This window comes from Herpailurus yagouaroundi, unplaced genomic scaffold, assembly GCF_014898765.1.
Source record: "Herpailurus yagouaroundi ecotype Mexico unplaced genomic scaffold, PumYag 182, whole genome shotgun sequence".
Taxonomy (NCBI): Eukaryota; Metazoa; Chordata; class Mammalia; order Carnivora; family Felidae; genus Herpailurus; species Herpailurus yagouaroundi.
In genome coordinates this window covers 15,686,088-15,708,551 of record NW_024412413.1, presented here as the reverse complement: position 1 = coordinate 15,708,551, position 22,464 = coordinate 15,686,088, and the positions used below count along the sequence as shown (strand labels likewise).

Genomic DNA, 22,464 nt, shown 5'->3' with positions numbered 1-22,464 from the left:
CTCTTCCTTCAGAAAAACATCTGACGTAAGTGTTTTTACAGGCAACTTTTACTAAACTTATAAGAAACATAAAATCCTTAGTTAATGAAAATGATTATGAAAATTGATGTTTCAGGCAATAAAAACAAAAGGAAACCTATACAACTCATGAAGCTAATCTCATCTCAATTATGAAGCTAATACAACCTCAATTTCAAAACTTTGGAAGAATGGTAGGGGAAAAATAATTCCTACCCAACCACACATAAATATAGATGAAACATTCTAAGTAAAATACTAGCAGATCAAATCCAGCAGCAAACATTTTTAAATCATGATTAATAAGGTTTATGACAAGAACTCAAGTATGATTCAAAGTCAGAAAAGAAACTAACATACAGTATTAACAGATGAAAAGAGAAAAATCATATAATCTTCTCTATAGATATAGAGGGAAAAAAGCATTTGATATAATTTAGCTCCCCAAGTATTATTAAAAAAAAAAAACCTCTTAGCAAACTGGGAATACAGGGGAATTTTTTTTAAATGTTAAAGGGCAACCAAAAATCTGCAATGAACATGACACTAACTGGTAAAACTTTAGAAGTTTTCTTTTTTAATGTTTGTTTATTTTTGAGAAGAGAGGGAGGGAGAGAGGTGGGGGGGGGGAGGAGCCAAAGCAGGAAGGGGACAGAAGATCCAAAGCAGGCTCCTTGCTGACTGCAGAGAGCCTGACACAGGGCTTGAACTCACAAACCATGAGATCATGACCTGAGCCGAAGTTGGACGCTTAACTGACTGAGCCACCCAAGTGCTCCAACTTTAGAAATTTTCTTACTCAAATCATGAAGACCAGAATGCCTTTAACACTGTTTCTAATAACTATTGACTGGAAGTCCTAGCCAATATAATAACTAAAGGGAATGAAATGTAAGAATTGGAAAAGAAAGCACAAAATTGCCTTTAGTTACAGATGTCATGATGGTTGACAAAAGACAATCTACAAACTAATAGAACAAATAAGAATTCAACTGGATTACTCAATTCAGTTTTTAAAAAATCACTGGTATTCTTAGCACTACCCAGAACCTAATTAGAAAATATAATTGTGTGTGTGTGTGTATAAAGTATGTGTTAAGTATATACTAATGTATATTAAGTATACGCAGGCATATACCATTCAAAATAGCAACAGAAACTAAAGGATACCTATAAAATCATTCTGACAAAAATTGCCTGAAGATCTTCAAGGAGAATTTTTTAAACTATTATTGAAATATACCGTGTTCATGTGTGCAAAGAGTCAACATCAAGGAGATCTTACTAATTAATACATAAATTCAACAGAATTCCAATCCAGTCCCTTTTTCCCTTTGACAATCTGATGTAAAAATTCAAAAGGCCAAGAGTCGTAAAGACATTTTGAAGGGAAAGAAGAACGAGACATAGGGACTCACTTACCTGATATTCAGGTTTGTTATGGAGTAAGACAGCGTGGGCTTGTAACATAGTTAGACCAGTAGAGCAATGAAACAGAACAGAGGTGCCCAAGACAGATGGACACGAAACTTGCCTTCGCCTCATCAGATGCTTTTCCCCTTGTCTGTTAAACAAGAGGATTGTATATATGACAGAAACGGCATTAAAAGTCAGTGGATTAGGCAAATTTCTTCTGGACAAGCACTTTGGGGTACATAAATATTAGACCCCTCCTCTACAACATCTGAAAAGAAACATCTAAATGGGGGAGGTGGGAAGACCTTAAACCTTTTGGACGAAAATAAGGAATGATATTTTTATGACCTTGACATAGTAATTTATTTCTTTAAAAAGGTACAAAAAAGGACCAGTCATAAAGAAAAGATTGCAAAAATGAACCACATCTGGATTTCAGTTGTGATTAATAAGCACACCATTAACGAAGTTAAAAGGTAAAAGTCACAGAAAAGGAGAACATATTTTGCAGTGCATATAACAAAGGGTTACTATCCAGAATATATAATAAACCCCTCTAAATAAATTATTTAAATACCCACAAAGAAATTCACATGCCCCAATATTATTCAGATATCCCACTAGAAAAATGAGAATATGAATAGGTAATTCACGGAAGGGGAAATTCAAATGGATGATAATCATATGAAGAGACGTACACCTTTCTAGTAACTAGAGTAATACAAACTATAAACACAATAAGATAACATTTCACACCCTTCAGACTGGCAAATACTATATTTCATATACTACCAGTAGGAATGTAAAAAATTTTGGTGAGCTATCTGACACTGTCTCATAAGAGTGAATATGCAGGCAGCTCTTGGACCCAGCAGACCCAAGAAACAGGTACAGAAAATATTCATTAGGGCCATTTTCCAATAGTGGGAAATTATAAACAACCAAAATTCCATTAACAGGAGAATGGGTGAATAAATTGTGGCATATTCAAACAGTGGCCATCAAATTAGGCTATATGCACCCATGTGGATAGATTGCCCAAAGCAAGTTGTAGAATGCTCTGTAAAGTATCATACCATTTATATCAAGTTTGAAAACAGAAAACAATACCATATGTTATTTATGGATACATAAATACATATAGTAAGAGTAGAAAAATGCATGTGAACAAATAAATACCAGATTCAAGTCAGTGATTACCTCAGGGGTTGAACACAAGAAAGCAGAGAAATACAATTAAGGAAGAGAACACAGAGGCTTCATCTGTATCTTCAATTAAAAAACAATTCTGGGGCATCTGAGTGGCTCTGTCAGTTAAGTATCTGACTCTTGACCTCAGTTCAGATCTTGAGCTCAGGGTCATGAGTTCAAGCCCAGCATTGGGCTCTGCCCTGGGTTTGGAGCCTACTTAAACAAACAAACAAACAAACAAACAAACAAAAATACCCAAATCTGATTCAAATATAGTAAAAATAATAAGATATTGTAAAGCTAGGACTTGAATACACGGATGTTCATTTAAAAATTCTGTGTACTTTTTTGTATGTTTGAAATTTTTCATAAGAAAAGAGAAATGCTTTGGTTCTATGCAATGTGATCAACTATATTAACCTGTAGCAACAACAGCAAAAGTCTCCTTTGTCTGTATCCTAATACCTTTTTCCATGACAGGCTCTGATGTTAACTCTGTGACTTTAGGCAAGTTGTTCAGACCCTCTGAGCCTTCATTTCCCCATGTATTAGTTGAAGACAATAGTAATACCTCCTCACAGTGTTGGAAAGGGGACTTAGTACAGTGCATATGGTAAACAGTGCTTGGGCATTTGACTGGTTGATCTAACCGACAGTCACTGAGCCTCTGCTCTGTGCCTGGCACTGTTGTAGACACTGGGTATAGGGAACAGTGAAAACACTGCATTGATGGAGCTTACGGTCTGGTGTAGGGAGGCACATGATAGAGATAAATAGGTTATATAGTATATGTAATGGTGATAAGTGCTAGGGAGAGAAATAAAGCAGGGGATGTTAGCTGCAACTGCCTCTTGCCTGTCTTTGATATTTCTCTCTTTCTCCCCTCTCCCCCCACCCCACCCTCTCTGTGTCTTTCTGTATCCCCTTTTTTACTTTGCCCTCCTCTTCTCCTGGCACTACTCCGGTGGCCATGACACCCCCCACCCTGTCTGCGTCCTCCTCCCGTGCCGCTCTTGACCCCCCCCCCCCCCGGCCCGGCACCAGTACTGAACTGTTTGTTTCCCAGTTGTCTTAATGATTGACTTCTGCTGCAAAGGACCCTGTAGCTTTTGTGGAGTCAGGAACTGAGCTTCAGGTTTCTTTTGTACTTGGAGCACTTAGCACAGTAGTAGGCACACAGCAGTAGCTCTACAAACTCTGTGTTCAAAAGTGATTGAAAATTATCAGACCAGTTGGGTAACTGATTGGAGCCATTAAGGAAGAGAGCCTGTAGCCCGAACATTACTGGCCTCCAAGCCCCAATCTGCTGTTTCTGACAGTGTGGTTTTAGGCAAATTTCTTCACCGTATCAGATCTTTGTTTCCTTGTCTATAAAAGAGGAGGGTGTATGGATGATTTCCAAGGTGCTTGCCTGTGATACAACTACTAATGCCATTTTCATTATCTAGGGTTTTCCATTTTAATTCATTGTTTCACAGCATGTTTCTATCTTTCTATCCTTATTGACCTAGAGCAACATTGGAGCAAGTATTTCTTCATTTTTGGAGACCCTTTCCTTTGAAGTATTTGATGTTCTCTTCTGAATTCTTTGACTATATGGACAAAGCAATCATATTATGATATGATATCCTATGAGATCTTAGGACATTAGTAGCAAAAGGGACTTTACAGATAATAATAACAAGCAGTTACCATTCATTAAACGTCTAGTGTGTCCCTTTCCTCATTATGGTTAGTACTTCTGTAACCAAAACAAGGGGTTTTACCGCCCCCCCTTTTAGAGAGCTGTGTTGTACAATGATCAAAGAACTCCAGAATCAGACAGTCTTGGGTTCAAGTCCCAGTTCCTCCAGTTAATAATTATGTGACATTGGACACTTACTTTCCCTCTGTCTCAATGTCCTCCTGTGCAAAAGGAGAGTATCCCTTATCTCTTACAGTTGTGATGAGGGTTAAGTGTTATAATAAGTCTGCACATTTACACAGATCTACACAGATAATGAATTTGCCACAGAGCAAGGGCTCAAGAAATGGCTGATTTTGTAACATTTACTAAGGGTAACTCATCCAGGGTCTTAGTGATGCAGTGGCAGAGCTGGATCTCAACCTGGGCAGAGTGATCCAGTGCCCACACAGTTGCCCACAGTGCTACCTCCTCAGTGGTTCACAGGACCCATTTGGGGGAAGTGGATGGAAAGTGGTGTGTGTGTGTGTGTGTGTGTGTGTGTGTGTGTGTGTGTGTGTCTGTCTGTCTGTCTAAGTCAGGTACAATTAAAAGGAAAATTGATAAGTTCCACCAAGAAGATAGAATTAAAAAGAAAATTGGTAGTAAATTCCACCAAGAAGGTGCTGTCCCATCACTCCCAGAAGACCCCTAACACCTTATTTCTTACAAGTATTACACACTAACCAGTTGTGCAACTGGAGCTATAGCCCCATCACCTTCTAACTGAGACTTGAAAAGGCATAGCTCCCAACTCAAAGGGCCCTGCTAGGACCAACGCCTTTTTCCCCCATCCGGGCTGTGAGCAGACTGGACTGGATGATCTGTAATGGAACGGGAACAGATTTTGGAGCCAGACCAAACTGAGGCAAATCCCTACATACTCCTAATGGAGACACTCCTTTCCTGCTCAGTAAGGGAGTACAGTACCACCTACCCCACTGTTTGTAGTAAGGAGGAGACCTGTGTTAATTGCTTAGCAGAGTTTTGGCACACAGTAAGCATTCAGCAGATAATGACGATGATGACGAGGATAATGATAATGGTGGTGGTGGTGATGATGGAGTCACAGTATAAGTAATACCAGAGAGTCTCAGAGGTCCTCTAAAAAAGCAGACTGGAGGGAAATGGGAAGAGGAGGTCAGCTTGTAGGATAGGTGGGTGAGAAGTTTTGGACGTTTCATGGGAAGTAGAATATCCACATGGAGATGTTCCCTTGGGAGTTGGAAACATGAGACCAGAGATGAAGGTTTGGCCCCTCTGACCCTGGCATTCCTGGGGCTTGATTACAGCAGACATTAACTGAGCCCCTTCCATATGTGGATCATTCCACTGTCCATGGTGGCAGCATGACATGCCAGAAAAGATGGTTTTGAAGTAATGTATTATAGTAAGAATGAAAGTACCTATCTTACAGGGTGGTAAGAGATTGAGTTAGAGAATATAAGACTTTGAACACAGAGACTGGCACATTGGAAAAATGTCTTAAGATGATCACATCCCATTTTATGAAACAGTCTACTCTAAATTAAGAATGAAGAGTCTTATTTGAGAATACCATATTTCCAATCTAATACGTTTTCTAACATCTGTTCATTTTTGAGAGAGAGAGAGACAGAGCGTGAGCGGGGGAGGGGCAGAGAGAGAGAGGGAGACAGAATCCGAAGTAGGCTCCAGGCTCTGAGCTGTCAGCACAGGGCCCGACGCGGGGCTCGAACTCACGGACAACAAGATCGTGACCTGAGCCAGTCAGACGCTCAACTGACTGAGCCACCCAGGTGCCCCAATCTAATACCTTTTCTGAGAACCGTGTGTTAAACAAAGGTCTCAGAAACATTTAAGGAAATAATTCAGTTGTTACAGGTTTCAATTTTCAGTTCTGCTTCTGGAATCCTGTCAGGTAACATTGGTATAGTGAACTGGAAGGCAAAATCTCTGCCATGGACATCCTTAAAGTCCAATCAGGGAAATAGGACATACTTGTAGAAGAGATAAAAATGAAAGACACCATGTCAACACACACTGAACACAGTAAGTGGTGCTCAAATGAGGACGAGGCCAGTGGGTATGTGAGGGCTCAGAAACATTTGGACAGATGGCTCAATGGGCACCATTTTTGATGAGCTAGTTTGAGCAAGGAAAAAGACGCACTTGCTACAAAGTGTTAGTGCCATTTACCTTATATCGAGCACTAGGCTAGGCTGAGGACACAGCAAAGAAGAGCAACTTTTGACCATGTGGAGATGATAATGGAGTAGGGAGTGAGAGTCTTGAACAGAGCATTAGAGTACAAGCCCAACAACACGGGCTGTTAACCAGGTGGAGGGGCGTATGTGCACTGCCATGACTTACCTTTCTGTTTGGATCTTCTCCCACCAGGGTCTTTTCACTTAATTCACTTGATGTTTGACGACTACGTGCTCTACCTGTTAGAATCCCTGCACTGTCAGGAGCGGGCCAATGAGCTCATGCGAGCCATGAAGGGAGAAGGAAGCACTGGTAAGCCAGCTTTTCACTGGGAATTGCCCTACCTGGCAGTTTGATTTGCATCCTTGCTTCTATGCTCTGTGTTTCTTTAGCTCTTTATTCCGAAGAATTTAGTTGTAGTGGGCAGGCCAAGTGGTGTGAAAGCAGTGATGTCCTTTTCTTCTTTGGAGTGGGCATGGCTGTGTATGGGAACTGCTTGCATGCCTTGATGGTGATTCGAAACCATCAAAGGGCTTTAAGCAGAGGGGTGACATGACACACAGATCAGAAAGAATGTTTCAATTTTTAAAGTCCTTTGAAGACAACTTGCCTTGACCGTTGGCTCTGAGAATCTACCCTTTCTCTACCCATAGCAGAAGTCCGAGAAGAAATTATCTTGGCAGAGGCTGCCCCGCCAACCCCTTCACCAGTGCCATCGTTTTCGCCAGCCAAATCCGCCACGTCCGTCGAAGTGCCACCTCCGTCCTCCCCCGTCAGCAATCCATCCCCTGAGTACACTGGCCTCAGCACTACAGGTAATGAAAGGCCCCTAAAGGCTTTGAGTGGGGAGTTGACTTACAGCAAGAGCTTTCTGGAAAAGCATTCTAACCCAATCAATGCCAAGACCGTAGTATTTGCCTGGACTTACAGATGCCTTGCAGTTATTCATTACTCACATGTATATACTGCACATGCTTCTGTTTTCAAGTTGGCCAATTAAGTACATGATAAAATCTCCACCTTCCCCCGCAACTAAGACACTGAAATGATTAAAATGATATAAGACATAAGTTGATACACAGCCATTCTTTCTTGAAAATGAGAAAAGGAGCTCTCTGTGAACCAGAGATTGAGAGGCATCTCTGGAAAGTGGGGCATCCGGGAAGCCATTTGCTAACACATGGCGATCATATCGAGGTGGGGGTGATAAGCAAGGTAAGACTAATGCTGTGGGGTCTCCAAGCAAGGGGAGACTCCCTCTGGTTGGAGGCACCAAGAAGACCTCGCAAAGGAATGGGTCTGAGCTGGAACTTCATTTTAACTGAGGAAGGTGGAGCAGAAGGGACTTCTGGGAAGAGGACAGTATGAACAGATGCATAGGGGTAGGGACATGTGGGGCCTTCTCAGGCCACGTGAAACTTGGGCTAAAATTAAAATGTAGGAGGTCCATGAAGGGTCTTATGAGGCTAGACACCACAAATTGCAGTCACATCCTGGCGGATCTTGAATGCCAACATATGGTTTAGAAATGAAAAAGAAGAGGTAATACAAGGATAATAATAGCTAGTTGCCAATGTCCATTATCACTTCACGTAATTATCTCACAATAACGCCTCAAGGTTGTGAAGGAAAAGTAAAGGGTGAGAAAGCGTCAATTCCTTGTTCTGGGCACCACAGTCACTCAGCCATTCAACAAATGTCCTTACTCATAAGACTTGTGAAAATGGTAAAGTGTATACAGAATATTCAGTAAGCGTTAGCTAATCTGTGATGACAGTGTGTGTGTATGTGTGTGTGCGCACACCACTAGAGCAACTCACATGGTTGCTGTGGGCATGAGATGACGTAAAAAAGGCCAAGTGCTTTGCTCATAGTGAGGTGCTATCAGATAGAAGGGGTCCCATTGATTAAGATGAGGGCTCCCGCTGAATGCTATAGGGGATCAGAGGGAGAAGCAATCTCCTTCCTTCCCACCTGAACTCTGGCAGGCAGGAGAGAAGCCTGCAGGAGAGAGGGGAGACTCAAAGGCAGCCTTAAAAGATGAGGAAGAATGCATAGGAGAGGAACCAAAGGCAGAAACAACCTTTTCCTATATGGGCCTTGGTGGGGCTGGGCCAGCTGAACAGACGGGTGTTTGTGGAGCAGAGGGCTCATGAGACAGTGATCATTAATTCATTACCTTTTTTCCAAACCTGCTTAAACTATTCTCCCAATTACCCAACTCCAAATGTGGGAGTCAACTTCACCTTTCCTCTCCCTCGGCTCCTGTATTAGTTAGAATAGGCTAAGCTACTGTTAACAGTAGATCCAAAATGTATGGAGTTGACACAAGAGAAATCTATTCTGTGCTCGCAGACAGTCCTGGCAGGGTGCTTAGGTCTGAGAGGAGGCTCTCTTCAATGCAACCATTTGGAAACACTTGCTCTTTCCATATTAGGTTGCACCATACTCCAGGGCAGTGGTTCTCAAAGTGTGGTCCATGGACCAGTGGTGTCAGCACCCCCTGGGAACCTGTTAGGAATGCTCATCATCAGGTCCCATCACAGACCTACTGAATCAGAAACTCTAGCGGCAAGGCCCAGAGATTTGCTCAACAAGCCTCCCATTGATTCTGATGCACGCTAGCTTCAGGCCCACTGCCCTGGGCTTTGCCAAGTCTGCAACCAGCTGACAGAAGTAGAAGGTGGGTATAGAGAGGAAAGCCCAGTCCCTCAAAGGCCCTGGCCTGAAGTAGCACATGTCACTTCCAGTTCCATTTCACCAGTGAGGGCTTAGTCCATGGCCTCATGTAACTAACTGCACAGAGAGGCTGGGAGATGTAGGGTAGCACGTCCCCAGATAGGGAAGGGGGCGAATAGATTTGGGGAGACAGCGTTCTCTACCATGCCTCCTAAGCCAGTCGTTCTAATCCAAATCTTGATGGGCCCATTCCTTCCCATGGCACCACTGCTATCTGTTCAGGCCTTCCCCACGTCTTGGACATCCAGCGACTCTCAAACTGGTTACCCACCTCCAATCTGGTCTGTCCACTTTCTTGCTGCCCACTAGGCTTATTTCCCAAGACCGAGGGCACTCTCATTCTCCAGATCGTATCTCACACTGCTCCACCTCTGGGGTCTCCTCCTTCCACCTCCACCTGATGAAATCCTACTCATCTTCATTGCCCTCACCCTCTAGGTTAGAATCTTCCTCCAGGGGAGCCTGAGTGGGTGGCTCAGGCAGTTGAGCACCTGACTCTTGATTTTAGCTCAGGTCATGATCCCAGGGTTGTGGGATCAAGCCCTGTGTCCAGCTCCACAGTGAGCGTGTGGAGCCTGCTTCAGATTCTCTCTCCCTCTGCCCCTCTCCCGCGTGTGCTCTCTTTTTCAAAAAAAAAAAAAAAAAGTCTTCCTCCAGACGCTCACAGCATGGTCCTACTTATATCCTAGTTCTACTTAGAATAATTTTCAGAATAGACTGGGGACTGAAATTGGGTATTTTTGAAGACCAAATAAACAGGGTGAGATTACCCTATTTAGGATGTTGTCTTTTATCCATTCATTCACTCACATGTCCATCCATTTATCTATCCATTTATCCAATAAATATTTCTCGAGTGACTTCTGCGTACCAAACACTTCAGGTTCCCATCCCCTGGCAGTTTATGATTTAGAGGTTAGGGTTCTGATGGGCAAGCTGGCAGTCACAAACAATGTCATGAGTGCAGAGTTGGGCTAAGTTGGGAGAAGAGGGCAGAGGAGCACAAAAGGAGGCCATGGTTGGTATCTGCAGGGTCTGGGAAGGCTGAATAATGCGAGAGAAGGTAGTCTGGCAGAGGAAATAAGCGGTACAAAGGCCTGGAGGCAGGAGACAGCATGTCATTTTCAGAGAACATAAAGTACGTATGCTAAGAATCTTTGGTTAATTCCTTCCCTCAAGTTTCCTTTCTCTCCAGAGCTAGCTCTACTCAGAGAGGAAATGAGCAGGTACTTAAGAGCCCATAAGGCCTTTCCTCTTCTGTACTTTGCCAGGGGCAGAAACTTGCCGACAGAAAGCAGTGGTCCTTTGTCAGGGACTGTTAAGGAGACTGGATTCTTCAGAGTATTTAAAAGTAGGGTTGTCAGTAACTGGCCCTAGACGGAGCTTTGATTTCACTTTGGGTACGCAGCTGGAAAAAGGCCTCCTCTTTTGTGGAAATGTAGATTTTGGCATCACATTTGTTTACATGGATGCACCTGAATCATGTTTTGTGTCCACTTTGAGGGGGAAGAACACGCCCCCCTCCCTCGTCCCTCCCCTTTTCTCTCTGTACTGGGTGGTTGTAGTTCCTGCTTAGGAGGCTTGAGAAGAAGAGCCACAGAGAAAAGAACAGCCTTAGTCCCTGAAAATGAAAAGGAAAGAGAACTGGAGCACTGTCCACAGCTCTCCAGCTGCTCAGCTGCTCAGCTGCTCAGGGGTCCATCCAAGGCCGGAATATGGAGCAGCAACCCCCAGTCTCCTGCCTCAGGAAGAAACCAGGGCAGTAAGAACAGGCCAGTAAGAACAGCCGGTCATCTGAACAATCCTGCCCGCCCTCACCCCCCACCCCTTACCCTTCTGGGAAGCACCCACGTGAGCCAGTTAGTGATAACATCCTTACTTCTAAAATAAACAGGGAAATTATGCAAATGAAGCAGTTCTGCATTGTGAAGCAGAAAGGGTTCAAGGGGGAGCTTTCCTGCAGTGCAGCAGCATATCCATCGAGGAGACTCTAAGGGGATAAGGGGATAGGGAAGGTGTGAAGGCAAGATTTCTAGGATCTCTTCATAATTCTCATCCAGCTAGTGAGTCTGCCTGGCTTTTTTCACAGCACTTTGGAGGCCCCAAGGTGTGGCAGGTGTGATAGTCAAAGCCACAGGAATACCATAAATGTGTTCAGAGATTTCTGCACAATGTGTTCACGAGTCATAAAAGTAGCTTCTTAGAAATACAAATGTAAAACAGGTTCTTTTCAGATGATCGTAACCTTTGAAGATTTTGGCACATTCCTGCTTTGTTCTCAGATATCTCCAGGGGGCATTAAAAATGTCATCCTAGATAAAACTATGTGTAATATTTTTCTCAAGTACCACTTTTGAAATACTCCCTTGTGAAATTAGACTGGATCTTGGCATGCATGTGGGTCATAGTCTTGAAGGAGACATAAACATAATTTCCTAACAACATGTATGGTTTTATAGACATTGCATTATAAAGCACATTTAGGCATGATATACATCTAGGTATTAAGAAATATAGGAGGTTTCTTAAATTTGAGGATTTGTGCAAATATTTCATTGACCAATACTGTAAATTCGAAAACAATTATTGTGTATCTTATAAAATGCATTTGTCATGTTTCTTTTTTTTTTTAAGTTAACATATGGTCTTTATGCCCAGTTAATTTTTATTTTCATTTTTATTTATTTACTTATTTTTAATATTTATTCATTTTTGAGAGACAGAGATAGAGCGCAAATGGGGGTGGGGCAGAAAGAGAGGGAGACACAGAATCTGAAGCCGGCTCCAGGCTCCGAACTGTCAGCACAGAGCCCCCTATGCGGGGCTCGAACTCAGGGAACTGTGAGATTGTGACCTGAGCCAAAGTTGGAAGCTTAACTGACTGAGCTACCCAGGTGTCCCATTTTATTTCCATCTTTAAATTACTGGTTGATTTATATACCATTACTTTCCAAAAAGTATCTGAAGTGGTTAACAACTTTTTTTTTAAAAGCAATTTTTAAAAAGGAAATCAGGAAGCAAGAAATAAAGAAGAAGTGGGGAATATTAAACAAAACAAAACAACTCCTGGCTAAAACAGTTCATTAACACGTTAAATGAAATTTTATGTGACTTGGTTAATTTTGTTGGGTCTCTAGCATACTCTGAATATCATTGCTCAGATGATGTACAGTCAAGGCCAATCAGGTGTCTGCAGCCCTTCCACATTATCAGTGTCTCACTTTTGATGGACACTTCCCCATTTTTCAGCTATGAAAAAGAGAACAGTATTATGTCTGCTTGGTGAGCACAAAGAGAAAATTAATTCATTGCACATAATCTTTTGGCATCCTTTGGTACAAGGACTAGTGGATACAAAGTGGTATATTATAGATAGTGAGTTATGACTCACTAGGGAAACAGCCACTCTGCTCATCTATCTTGTTCTGTGTCCATACTTACATGTGTTTCTAAGTATGTTTTCTTAGGACTGTTTTCATTAATTGTTTTTAAAAGCCGGGGTGGGGTGGGGGGAGTGGAAGAAAGTGAAAGGAAAGGAATATCAGGCACCTAACACTGTGATACGTGGCTGATTTTGACGGGGCATGTTCAAGTCTACGGCAAGGCCATGAAACGAGACTAGCAAAGGATTCCATTTCAACAGATTTCCCCAAGGTAAAATCTAGCCCATTTATCCATTTTCTTCCCTAACTTTGTGAGCTTGCCCCCTCACTCCTGGCCCAGCAGAGTTCAGAAACTTTAATTTCCATTAAGGTAAAGTGCCTCTTTTCCTCTTCAGGAGCGTGGCAGGTGGTGCCAAACTGACGGGCCCACTCACCATGACATTGGGCTGCAATTCTTTACTGTCATTTAATGCAAACTGTAAAGCTCCCGCTCTGTCCTGGTGAGGCCTCGGAAGGGCTCTAAGACCTGGTTTATGATGTCATTTGAAGTATTCCCTCCTTTAGCAATGACAATAAAAGTTAACTATTAAACTCATGTTTTCACCTTCCCACCATGGGTTCCCTGCAACACAAAACCAGCAAATTAAATCATTGAGATGCTAGGATGCCTAAAGAAATAAAGGCAAATTCCTTATAAATGGCCCTAACTGTAGAACATCTGGCCTGCCCAGCTGCATTTTCTCTACATCACTTGAGGATGTTAACAAAGATAACTGGCCCCTACTCTTTCCAAATAACAAAAGCTCAGTTATTCTGAGGGCAGCTAAAATGAGTGGGACAGGGTGGACACAGCAGCCCTGCCCCAGAGCCCACGATGACTCATTTACAGAACCTCCTCCTCCATCCCTGCTGCTTCCTTTTCTGTAAAGGGGTGGAATTAGGAAATAGAAGCTGGGATTGAAAATAGATTGCTTAATCTCTTCTCGACCTCGCATCATCAAGGTCACGGCTTGGTGTTGGGGGCCTTTGGATTTGCTCCTTCAATCTTTGGTCCACTCCATGTATTCCGTGTCTAATCTGGGCCATGTCCTGGGGGTACAGAAGTGAAAAGAACAGGCATTGTCACTGCCCCTGTGATACCTATATTCTGGTGGGTAGGAGAGTCGATACAGAAGTAAACAACCAGCTAAATAAACCATTTCAAGTGGTCATAAAGAGAATGATAGTGCGCTGCGAAATGGTCAGAGAAGGCCCACCTGAGGAGGTGACATTTATCCAAGACCTGGAGTATGAGAAAGAGTCAGCGCATAAAGTTTGGGGAGAGGAAAAGGACATTTCAGGTAGTGGGGAACAGCACGTGCACATGCCTGAGGCAGAGAAGAGCCTGGCGTAGTGAGGATTGACTAACGGGCACACATAAGGGGAGAGTGGCAGTGGGGGCAGTTGCAGAGGTAGGTGGCAGCCAAATCTTGAATCCCCATCTGTCTCTGGGAACGGATCCATTTGCTGCTCCTGGTCATGGAGCTACTGATAAAGTGTAACGCAAACAGATGAGGTTTTCAACTCCAGCAAGTATTCTCCTTAAGCACTACTGCCTTAGGGATGGATGGTAGCCAATGGGGGATAGAGCCATGGATATATCGCCCACGGTTCAAGTAGAATTTTCTGTGATGATGGCAACTTTGTTTTTTTTTTTTAATCTGAGCTATTCAAAATAGTAGACACTAACCACATGGGGCTACTAAGCACTTGCAATGTAGCTAGTGCAATGAAGGAACTGAATTTTTAATTGTATTTTGTTTTAATTTTTTTAATGTTTATTTTTGAGAGAGAGAGAGAGAGCGAGAGCAAGCAGGGGAGGGATTGAGAGAGAGGGAGACACAATCTGAAGTAGGTTCCAGGCTCTGAGCTGTCAGCACAGAGCCCGATGCAGGGGTTCAAACCCACAAACCACGAGATCATGCTCTGAGACGAAGAGCTTAACCAACTGAACCACCCAGGGGCCCCTTGTTTTAATTAATTTAAATTTAAATAGCCATCTACGTCTAGTGGCTACTGTATAGGCAGTTCCAGAATCCAGACATACTTAAAGGAGCTTATTTCTCAGGAAGTTACTACCAAAAGGCTTAGGTTAGATCAAAACCTGAACATCTGTGATGGTTCATAGAATCCTAGTGGAGAAAAGGATCAAGTGGTTTAGTCCAAGATCTGAAGGAAGGGTATGGCCAGGTAGACTGGAAAGTAGCCTGAATTTTCACAAGTCTGTACTAGAACCTTACAACTTCTGATCTTTAATGGCCCTCAACATGGAGCATGCGTGACCGGAGGCAGTGGGTGGTTTATAGACCCTTGCTGCTCAAAGTGTGGTCCACAGACCAACAGCATTATCATCGTTTAGAAATTTGTTATAAATGCAGAATTGCTGGCTCAGCTCCCAACCTACTGAATCAGAATCTGCATTTTAACAAGATCTCCTATGATTCAAATGCACGTTCAAGTGTGAGAGGCGACTGTTGTTTTTGGAAAGGCTCTGGAGTTGGGCACATCTGGGTTCAAATCCCAACTCTGCCACTCACCTGAGCAAGTCTTAGGCCTCAGTTTTCTCACCTGAAAGAAAGAGGTAATACCTCCCATCTCAAGAGGTTATTGTGAAGATTCAGTGAGTCGGTGTATAAAAAGAAAATAGCATGAGGTCTGGTTTATGTTGGATGGTTTATCATTCATTCTTTCATTTATTCAACAAGTCATTACTGACTGCCTGTTATGTTTCAAGCACCCTTCCTGTCCTGAATTGAAAACCCCCTCCAAGAAAACAACAACAACAAAAACTCAGGAATGAAAAACTTTTTGTTGGGGATGGAAAGGAAAGAAAATCTTCTTCTCCTGCAGTTTTAAGACTAGAACACAGACAACACTTACCTTTATAGGATTCTCAGATCTTTGGGGATCTTTATCGTATTCTTAGAGATCAGGGGGCTTTCTCCACTATTCTCAGACTTTGAAATAAGAGTGGGCATACAGGTCATGGAGAAAAAGAGAAAGGGGAATTAGGCAACTAGGGAAGGTTATTGTTTTACCAGTAAATAAAAAGCATTAGCGTTGTCTTAAAAATTAAGCAAAACTGTGAACTGCGCACATTTCCTTTTATTAGTTTCCTTAAAAAAGCAGCAGCAGCAGCAGCAATTCTCACTGGAGGTCCCACTGATAGGAAAGGGAATGCAAGGGGTGTTCTTTTCTGGTCCCCAGGCAAAAAGGGTTTCTCACCCAAGCCAGTAGGTGTTAATCTGCTTAAGCCTGCCTGAGTGGGTCTGTTAGATTGCTGGCACACGGCCATTTAGGGGTTTTGTTTCCCAGACCACGGGAGCCCATTTTTCCAAGAGTTCCACTAGCTTTTTGTTTGATAACGTCTATTTCTAGCAGCATTTACTCCTCCAACAACAAATTCAATGAAACAAAAATTTACTGAACACCTACTTTTTGGCAGACCCTCTGTTGGGGATACAGAGATGAATAAGGAACAGTTGCTGTGCTCCAGGAGCTCATACAAAAGTAACTTCTACTCCATTCTCTCAGGTGATGGCTATTATCACTCTGTCTTCCTACTGCTTGGGGAAAAAGAGAAAATCATTTGGCTTCCTGAGCTGCCTCCTTTAAATACCCACTGACCTTGCGGTGCTCTCCTGAGGTCCCAGGGGCTTGAAGGGTTAATTACTTGCTTGCTGTGGCTGGTTCATTGTTCTCCCATACTTCCCACCTCCCTCCAATTCCATCTCCAATTATCAAGCTTGTTTAATATATTTTAATAATGTTTTTCTTTTCATGGAGACAGTACACATTCGTTATAGAAAAATACAGATAAGCAAAGTGAAGAAATGCTTTAAAGCCCTCCTCAACCCCACCACCTAGAGATAACCTGTTTTAATAGAAAGGCTCCTTTAAAAAATTATAACAGTAATATAACTTCATATGAAGTGCAAAATATAGAGGAGTGCAGTCATGCATGATCATTTTGGAATTTTTTCTTCCCAGTCTCCTTGCAGTTACCATAAATGATGCCTAACAGCCTGCTGAAGTCATTATCTTTTTGTATAGGATGTACATGGGCAAACCAGGAAAAGGGGTACTTTTAGCCATACTGATGAATAAGAACACCTATGGTTTTATGGAAAAACACGCTTAGAAGTCTGCTGTAATTAGCTGAATTTCTGTTGCTATTCAAGCCTTTCATCCCTGGTGACAGAATCTGACCCAAGAAACGTGTCTTTCTTCCCTGGCATCTGAAATGGGACATATAGAAATGTTTGCTCTAAGAAAGTCTCGTATAAGAATACCTGAATTCACGGTGAGGAGTGCATGAATACCGTTAAGAGCCTCCCACGCCCCAGACTCATCTCACTTAACCCTCAAAACACTTCTGCAAGATATGTATTCTCATGCTTGCTTTGCAGTTGATGAGAGAAAGCCTCCTAAAGTATTAGAGGCCCAGCAGGACTCGGAGCCAGAGTGAAGAAGCAATATGGTAGAGAGAATCAAAGCATGGGGCAGACTGGAGTTCAGAGCCCCACCGGCCCCACCCCCTGGGACCTCGTGCAAGTTAACATTTGAAATTTCTCTGAACTGGACTTGAGTGAGATGCCACTAGCCTGAAGTGTTGACATAAGGAAGGGTCCTGAGAATCAAGGTTGGAGCACACTGTAAGGGTGTTGCTGAGGACACCGTTAAGCAGTTCACAGTTGCCTTTTATGGGGGCATCTGAAAGAAATTCTTGTTTGATCATAATTCTAAGCACAGTTTATTCCTGAGCAGTTTGTCTACTATCTTATGGCTCCTGACCTGTCAGGTTTCCCTTGTGGCATTGTTTCCTGGAAAGTCTCTGCGCCAAGTCTAAGGCCCGCCTCTAGGAAGAGTATGCATGTTTAGCCTCGTTCCTTGTTGCACTTTTTGCTCCAATTTTAATTTCTTCCTTGACTCCCCCGTTCACATTATCTTCTTGAATCTTCTGTATTCTTATGCACTCCCTTAAGTTCTTTCAGATTTAACCTTCAGTTTCCTCATCTGTGAAGTAGGCACTATATTTATCTCAAGGTTATCGGTAAAGCACTAAGCACAGTGCCTGGGCTTTATTAAATGCTCAATAAGTCGTGTCCCTTTTTCATGTTCTTGGAATGAACCTTTGTCACTTCGTTAAAAAAAAAGGGGCATTACTTGCATTCCAAAGGATTCTCCCAATTTACGAAAGAGTTCAATACAGAGTTCTTTTAATAATAAACAGCTGTGTTCAAAGTAGGATTGCATTTTCACACACCTTTCAGAGCATCGCTCACTGAATTTCTGCCATGTAGTTGGCATAGTGTGGTCCACCAACTCTTTCTTCCACCTGCTCCATGCCAGTGCAGCTACTCACGTGCCATCTGCAAAGTCCTTGGGATGGAAGGGACTGCGGTTTTTAACAAGAACCGCTCTTCTATCTTCCCCCAGGAATGCTGAGATAGAAAAGATCTGCTGTAGAAAACACAGAAACGGAGCACCATGTTTTACTTCACTTAAGAATGGTTTCCCTTAACCAATTCTTCAGTTTTCCTGCGTCTGCAACGGGGTGTTGAATGGTCTTCCCTCCACCTCCTAAAATAGGCTTAATTATTTCCACTATATCAACATTCTCAAATTTATCAGAAATCAATGAGTATATCACTTAGTGATTTCTTAAATGACCATCTTTATATTCTAACCATCTCATAAAAGTCTTAAGCATCTTGAGGGTTTTGCATTTTGTCAGTTTCTCTTCCCAATCCCCAGCATTTTCAAGGTATCCAATTAAAAAGTAAATTAATGGAATTAGCAATATGTATGGAATAGGTCACCGCTCAGGTCACTGTCTGGTAATCTTCAAAAAGACCTGGGTAGGCAGAGCCCAGTAATCTACTTAGGGCTGCTTAGAGTGGTTTGTTGGCTCCCCAGCACCTGTTTAGTTGAGTGTTGAGAAGTTACTCGGCTGTGCCTCCCTGAGCTTTTGTCCTCTCTCCTTTCCTCCCTCTTTCTCTTTCTACCTTTCCTTTCCCTTTTCTTCCTTTTAAAGTTTTTATTGAAAAATTTTTGGTCACCAGGCTCTGCACTAGTAAGCACTGGGAATCCAATAGTGGACAAAGCAGACAAGGCACCTACCCTCATAGGGCTTCTAGTCTGGAGGAGGGAGGATGGCATTAAATCAATCACATTCATTAATGGGTGTAAGATTACAAATTGTGGTAGGCACCATGAAGGACTATAGTGCAGTAGGGGATCTGACTTAGTCTGGGTACTAAGGGGGTACTAAGGGAAGAATGAGGTTTCAGACAGCAGTAACAGCATGTACAAAGGCCCCGGGGTGCTGGGAATCGTGGTTCTCTGGAAAAAAATGAAAGAAAGATCTTGTGTCTGGATCAGAGAACAAAGACAGAGGTGGGGGATGCTTCTTGTGAGGTCAGCAAGGACTGAGACACACGCTTTGTAAAGATTTTGACATTCAGCTTAAAGAGCGTGGGAGGCCACTAAAGTGTTCTAAGAATGGGGCATGGAAGAACTGTGTTAGTGATTTATGCATCTTACTTGGTCTCTGCAGGAGCAATGCAGTCATACACGTGGTCTCTGACCTATACGGTGACAACGGCAGCAGGGTCCCCAGCTGAAAACTCCCAGCAGCTGCCCTGCATGAGGAGTACTCATGTGCCTTCTTCCTCCGTCACACACCGGATACCAGTTTATCCGCACAGAGAGGAGCACGGGTAGGTGACCTTCCTGGAATGCATGCCACCATACTTTTACATTTGGTTTTAAACGGCAGGGTTCACTTGCAGCTGTTTTCTCAAAGGGCAGGAAGAATGGTGCCCGTCGCAAAGATGGCAGTGCGCTCGGCACTGTAGGGTACTGCGGAGAACCGTCTCTTGCAGTCCCCACAAGGCCAGAGAGGTGGGCATTAGGGAGCCCATTTCACAGATGAGGAAACTGAGACTTGTTCAAGTTCTGTTGCATAGGGTCACACAGCTGGTAAATGCAGGGCCCAGGCTGAGCATCTGTCTGCCTCGAGAGCCTGTGTTCTTCCTTCTTTTCTGCTTTAGAGCCTCAGCAGAGAACTCCCTTCCAGCAGTTCCCCCGGGTGGGAAAGTTTCATGGCGGGGTCCGGGTCTCCTAGGACTGGATTAGAGGAGGACTTCCCCACCCGAGGGCTGAAGGTCCCTGGAGGGTAGCACTTATTAACAGGGTTCAGGAATCCCTGTGTGTTCCAACGGTGCTTTGTGCCACAAAGAAAGAAATCCTTTGTTTTGCCCATTTTCTCCCAAATCCATGTGGTGGTGTTGCTGTGAAGAATAAACTGCAAATCCATTTAAAAGTGTTACCTGGGGGCGCCTGGGTGGCTCGGTCGGTTGGGCGTCTAACTTCGGCTCAGGTCATGATCTCGCGGTCCGTGAGTTCGAGCCCCGCGTCGGGCTCTGGGCTGGCAGCTCAGAGCCTGGAGCCTGTTTCGGATTCTGTGTCTTTCTCTCTCTCTGACCCTCCCCACTCATGCTCTGTCTCTCTCTGTCTCAAAAATAAATAAGCGTTAAAAAAAAAAAAAATTAAAAGTGTTACCTGAATCATAGTAGCTTCTTGCCATCACGCATTGTCTTCATTAAGAGACACTAATCTCATAACGTCTAACGTGCAGCAATCTGAAAACTACTTATGACGTTAAAAAAAAGGGCCCTTATGCTGAAGAAGGTAAGACTCTGCCATGTGGGTGCTGACCAGCAGACCACAGGAAGAGGCCCTCTCAGGTTTCCTCCACACAGTGGCCCATCATCACGCAGCCAGGTGACAACCCCGAGGCTGGACACGGGCGTGGCTGTTGGCCTGGGTTCAGGTGCCCTTGACCAGTGAATAGGGCAGCTGTTATTTTCTCAGAGTTTACTTCTCTTAGAGTATCTTCCCACGCATTTAGAATAGACTTTGAAAACTGTTTCAGGAAGCTTTCTGATTCTGGAGCAATGGCAGAATAGACACCCACACGGTCTTATGTCAGCATTTTTGCTGTAAAGATGTTATTGAGAACAGTGATAAGAATATCCCATGTTTTACAGGAATTTCTATGGTATAGATTGTCTTCACATACGTGAACCCCCAGAATAACGAGGGGCAGCGTTTTTACAAATGTGAGAAACAAGGCTGTGGGTAGCCCATGTTCCTACAGCTGGAAAGTGATGGAGCCAGGCTCAGCACGGGAGTCTTTGAGAGCTGGCTGACCATGCCACGGTGTTTCCCCGCTGGAGAGAGCTCCTCATAACACACGACATCCTTCCCCCTCACAGGCAAGCAAAGGCCTGAACAATACAAAGCATAAATCCCAAAGTAATGTCTTCTTTCTTTCCTGGTTGACTTCGGGCTTTTCCACAGAGCAGGAGTAGAGGTTTCCATCACTAATTATGTTTTGCTCAGAGCTGGCTTTTCATTCCCTAAGCGCTCTCTGGGTGGTAAGGGAGGTGTGCTGGGAGGGAGAGAAGGAAAATCAACTTGGGAGTTTAAACGCACCACAGCAGGGCTGGAGATGGTAAGAACCAAAAAGGAGGAGTAAAATGGAAAATGAGAAAGAAGAACTAAAAGAGAAAGAAAAGATGTGGTTGATTTTTAAAGGTGTCAAAGTGACTTGCTGTCCCTTCCGTGACTCACAATATTCCGTGTGCTTACTGCGGTTTAGGTACACGGGGAGCTATAACTATGGGAGCTATGGCAACCAGCATCCTCCCCCAATGCAGAGCCAGTACCCGGCCCTCCCCCACGACACAGCCATCTCTGGACCGCTGCACTACTCCCCTTACCACAGGAGCTCTGCACAGGTGAGTGGGCGGCCTGCTTCTTTGTCCAGGCCTTGGTATGCTTGGTGGCCGGTCTAGTCAACTTAACATAGTTAATTAGTACCTTCTGGATACTGTGTGCAGCCTGGGTGTCACCAAGGAGAGGATGGTCTTCTCCTAAGGGGCACCCCCGTCCTTCAGCAACTGCCCACAGTGGGTGCTCAGCCAGCAGTCATCTCCACTCTTTCTCACGCACGTGGGTGCGCACCAGTGGTCTTTGGTTCCACCCTCACTTTGGCCTCCCTAATCCCAGAATCCGGTCAGCCGCGATGTCTGCTGCCCTTTCTCAGGCAGCCCCCCTCACATGGGATCTTTTGTCTCCCAGCCTCCCGGTGCTGGCCCTCATCGAGTCCTGTCAGGACTATTACCTCCGTGTCATTGTAACTAGTCCCCGGGTCTCACGTCTGTTCCTTTCCAGTCTAGTCCACACGTACAACCTCACCAGAAGAATCCTCCTAAAATGGGCCCTTTATCAGATTGTTCTCAGGCCACACATTTCCTTTGGCTCTTCCCTTGTCTAACAAACCATATCAACTCCCTGCAGCCTGTGGTGAATGGAAATTGTGGTTGTACCTATAATGTCAGCGTTGGGTCCTCTACTTGTCTCGGGCACTTCCTGTTGCTCTGGCCTCAAAGGCAGCCGGTCACCAGTTCTATTCAATTCTACATCCTCAAGGTCTCTGAATGCCCCCACTGTCCTTGCCTTAGCTCAGGTCTCACCTAGACTGTGGCAAAATTCTTCCCATCGGTTTCTGTATCACTAAACTTGCACCATTTCTGGTCCATCCTCTATGCTGTAGCTGGAGGAGTCTTTTGGAAAAAAAACTTGACTGGCCATTAACACTCTCCTTCTTTTATGTCATCGCATCCAGAGTCAAGTTCAATTCCTTGGCATGCCTCCTATGACTTGTAACCATCTGGCTTCTGCCTGCCTCTGTGGCCT

At 43.8% G+C, this 22,464-nt stretch overlaps 1 protein-coding gene across 4 annotated transcripts in view; it reads left to right on the top strand.

Moving 5' to 3' along the window:
- The window catches only part of RFX4 (regulatory factor X4), a 164,730-nt gene that overhangs the window by 133,228 nt on the left and 9,038 nt on the right, over nt 1–22,464 (top strand). For 3 of the 4 annotated variants that reach the window (XM_040490997.1, XM_040490999.1, XM_040491000.1), the window contains 4 exons: nt 6,728–6,847; nt 7,189–7,350; nt 19,256–19,418; nt 21,365–21,503. In XM_040490997.1, coding sequence (XP_040346931.1) covers nt 6,728–6,847; nt 7,189–7,350; nt 19,256–19,418; nt 21,365–21,503 — 584 coding nt within the window. The remainder of the gene's footprint in view (nt 1–6,727; nt 6,848–7,188; nt 7,351–19,255; nt 19,419–21,364; nt 21,504–22,464) is intronic. The other variant, XM_040490998.1, reaches the window with a different exon arrangement.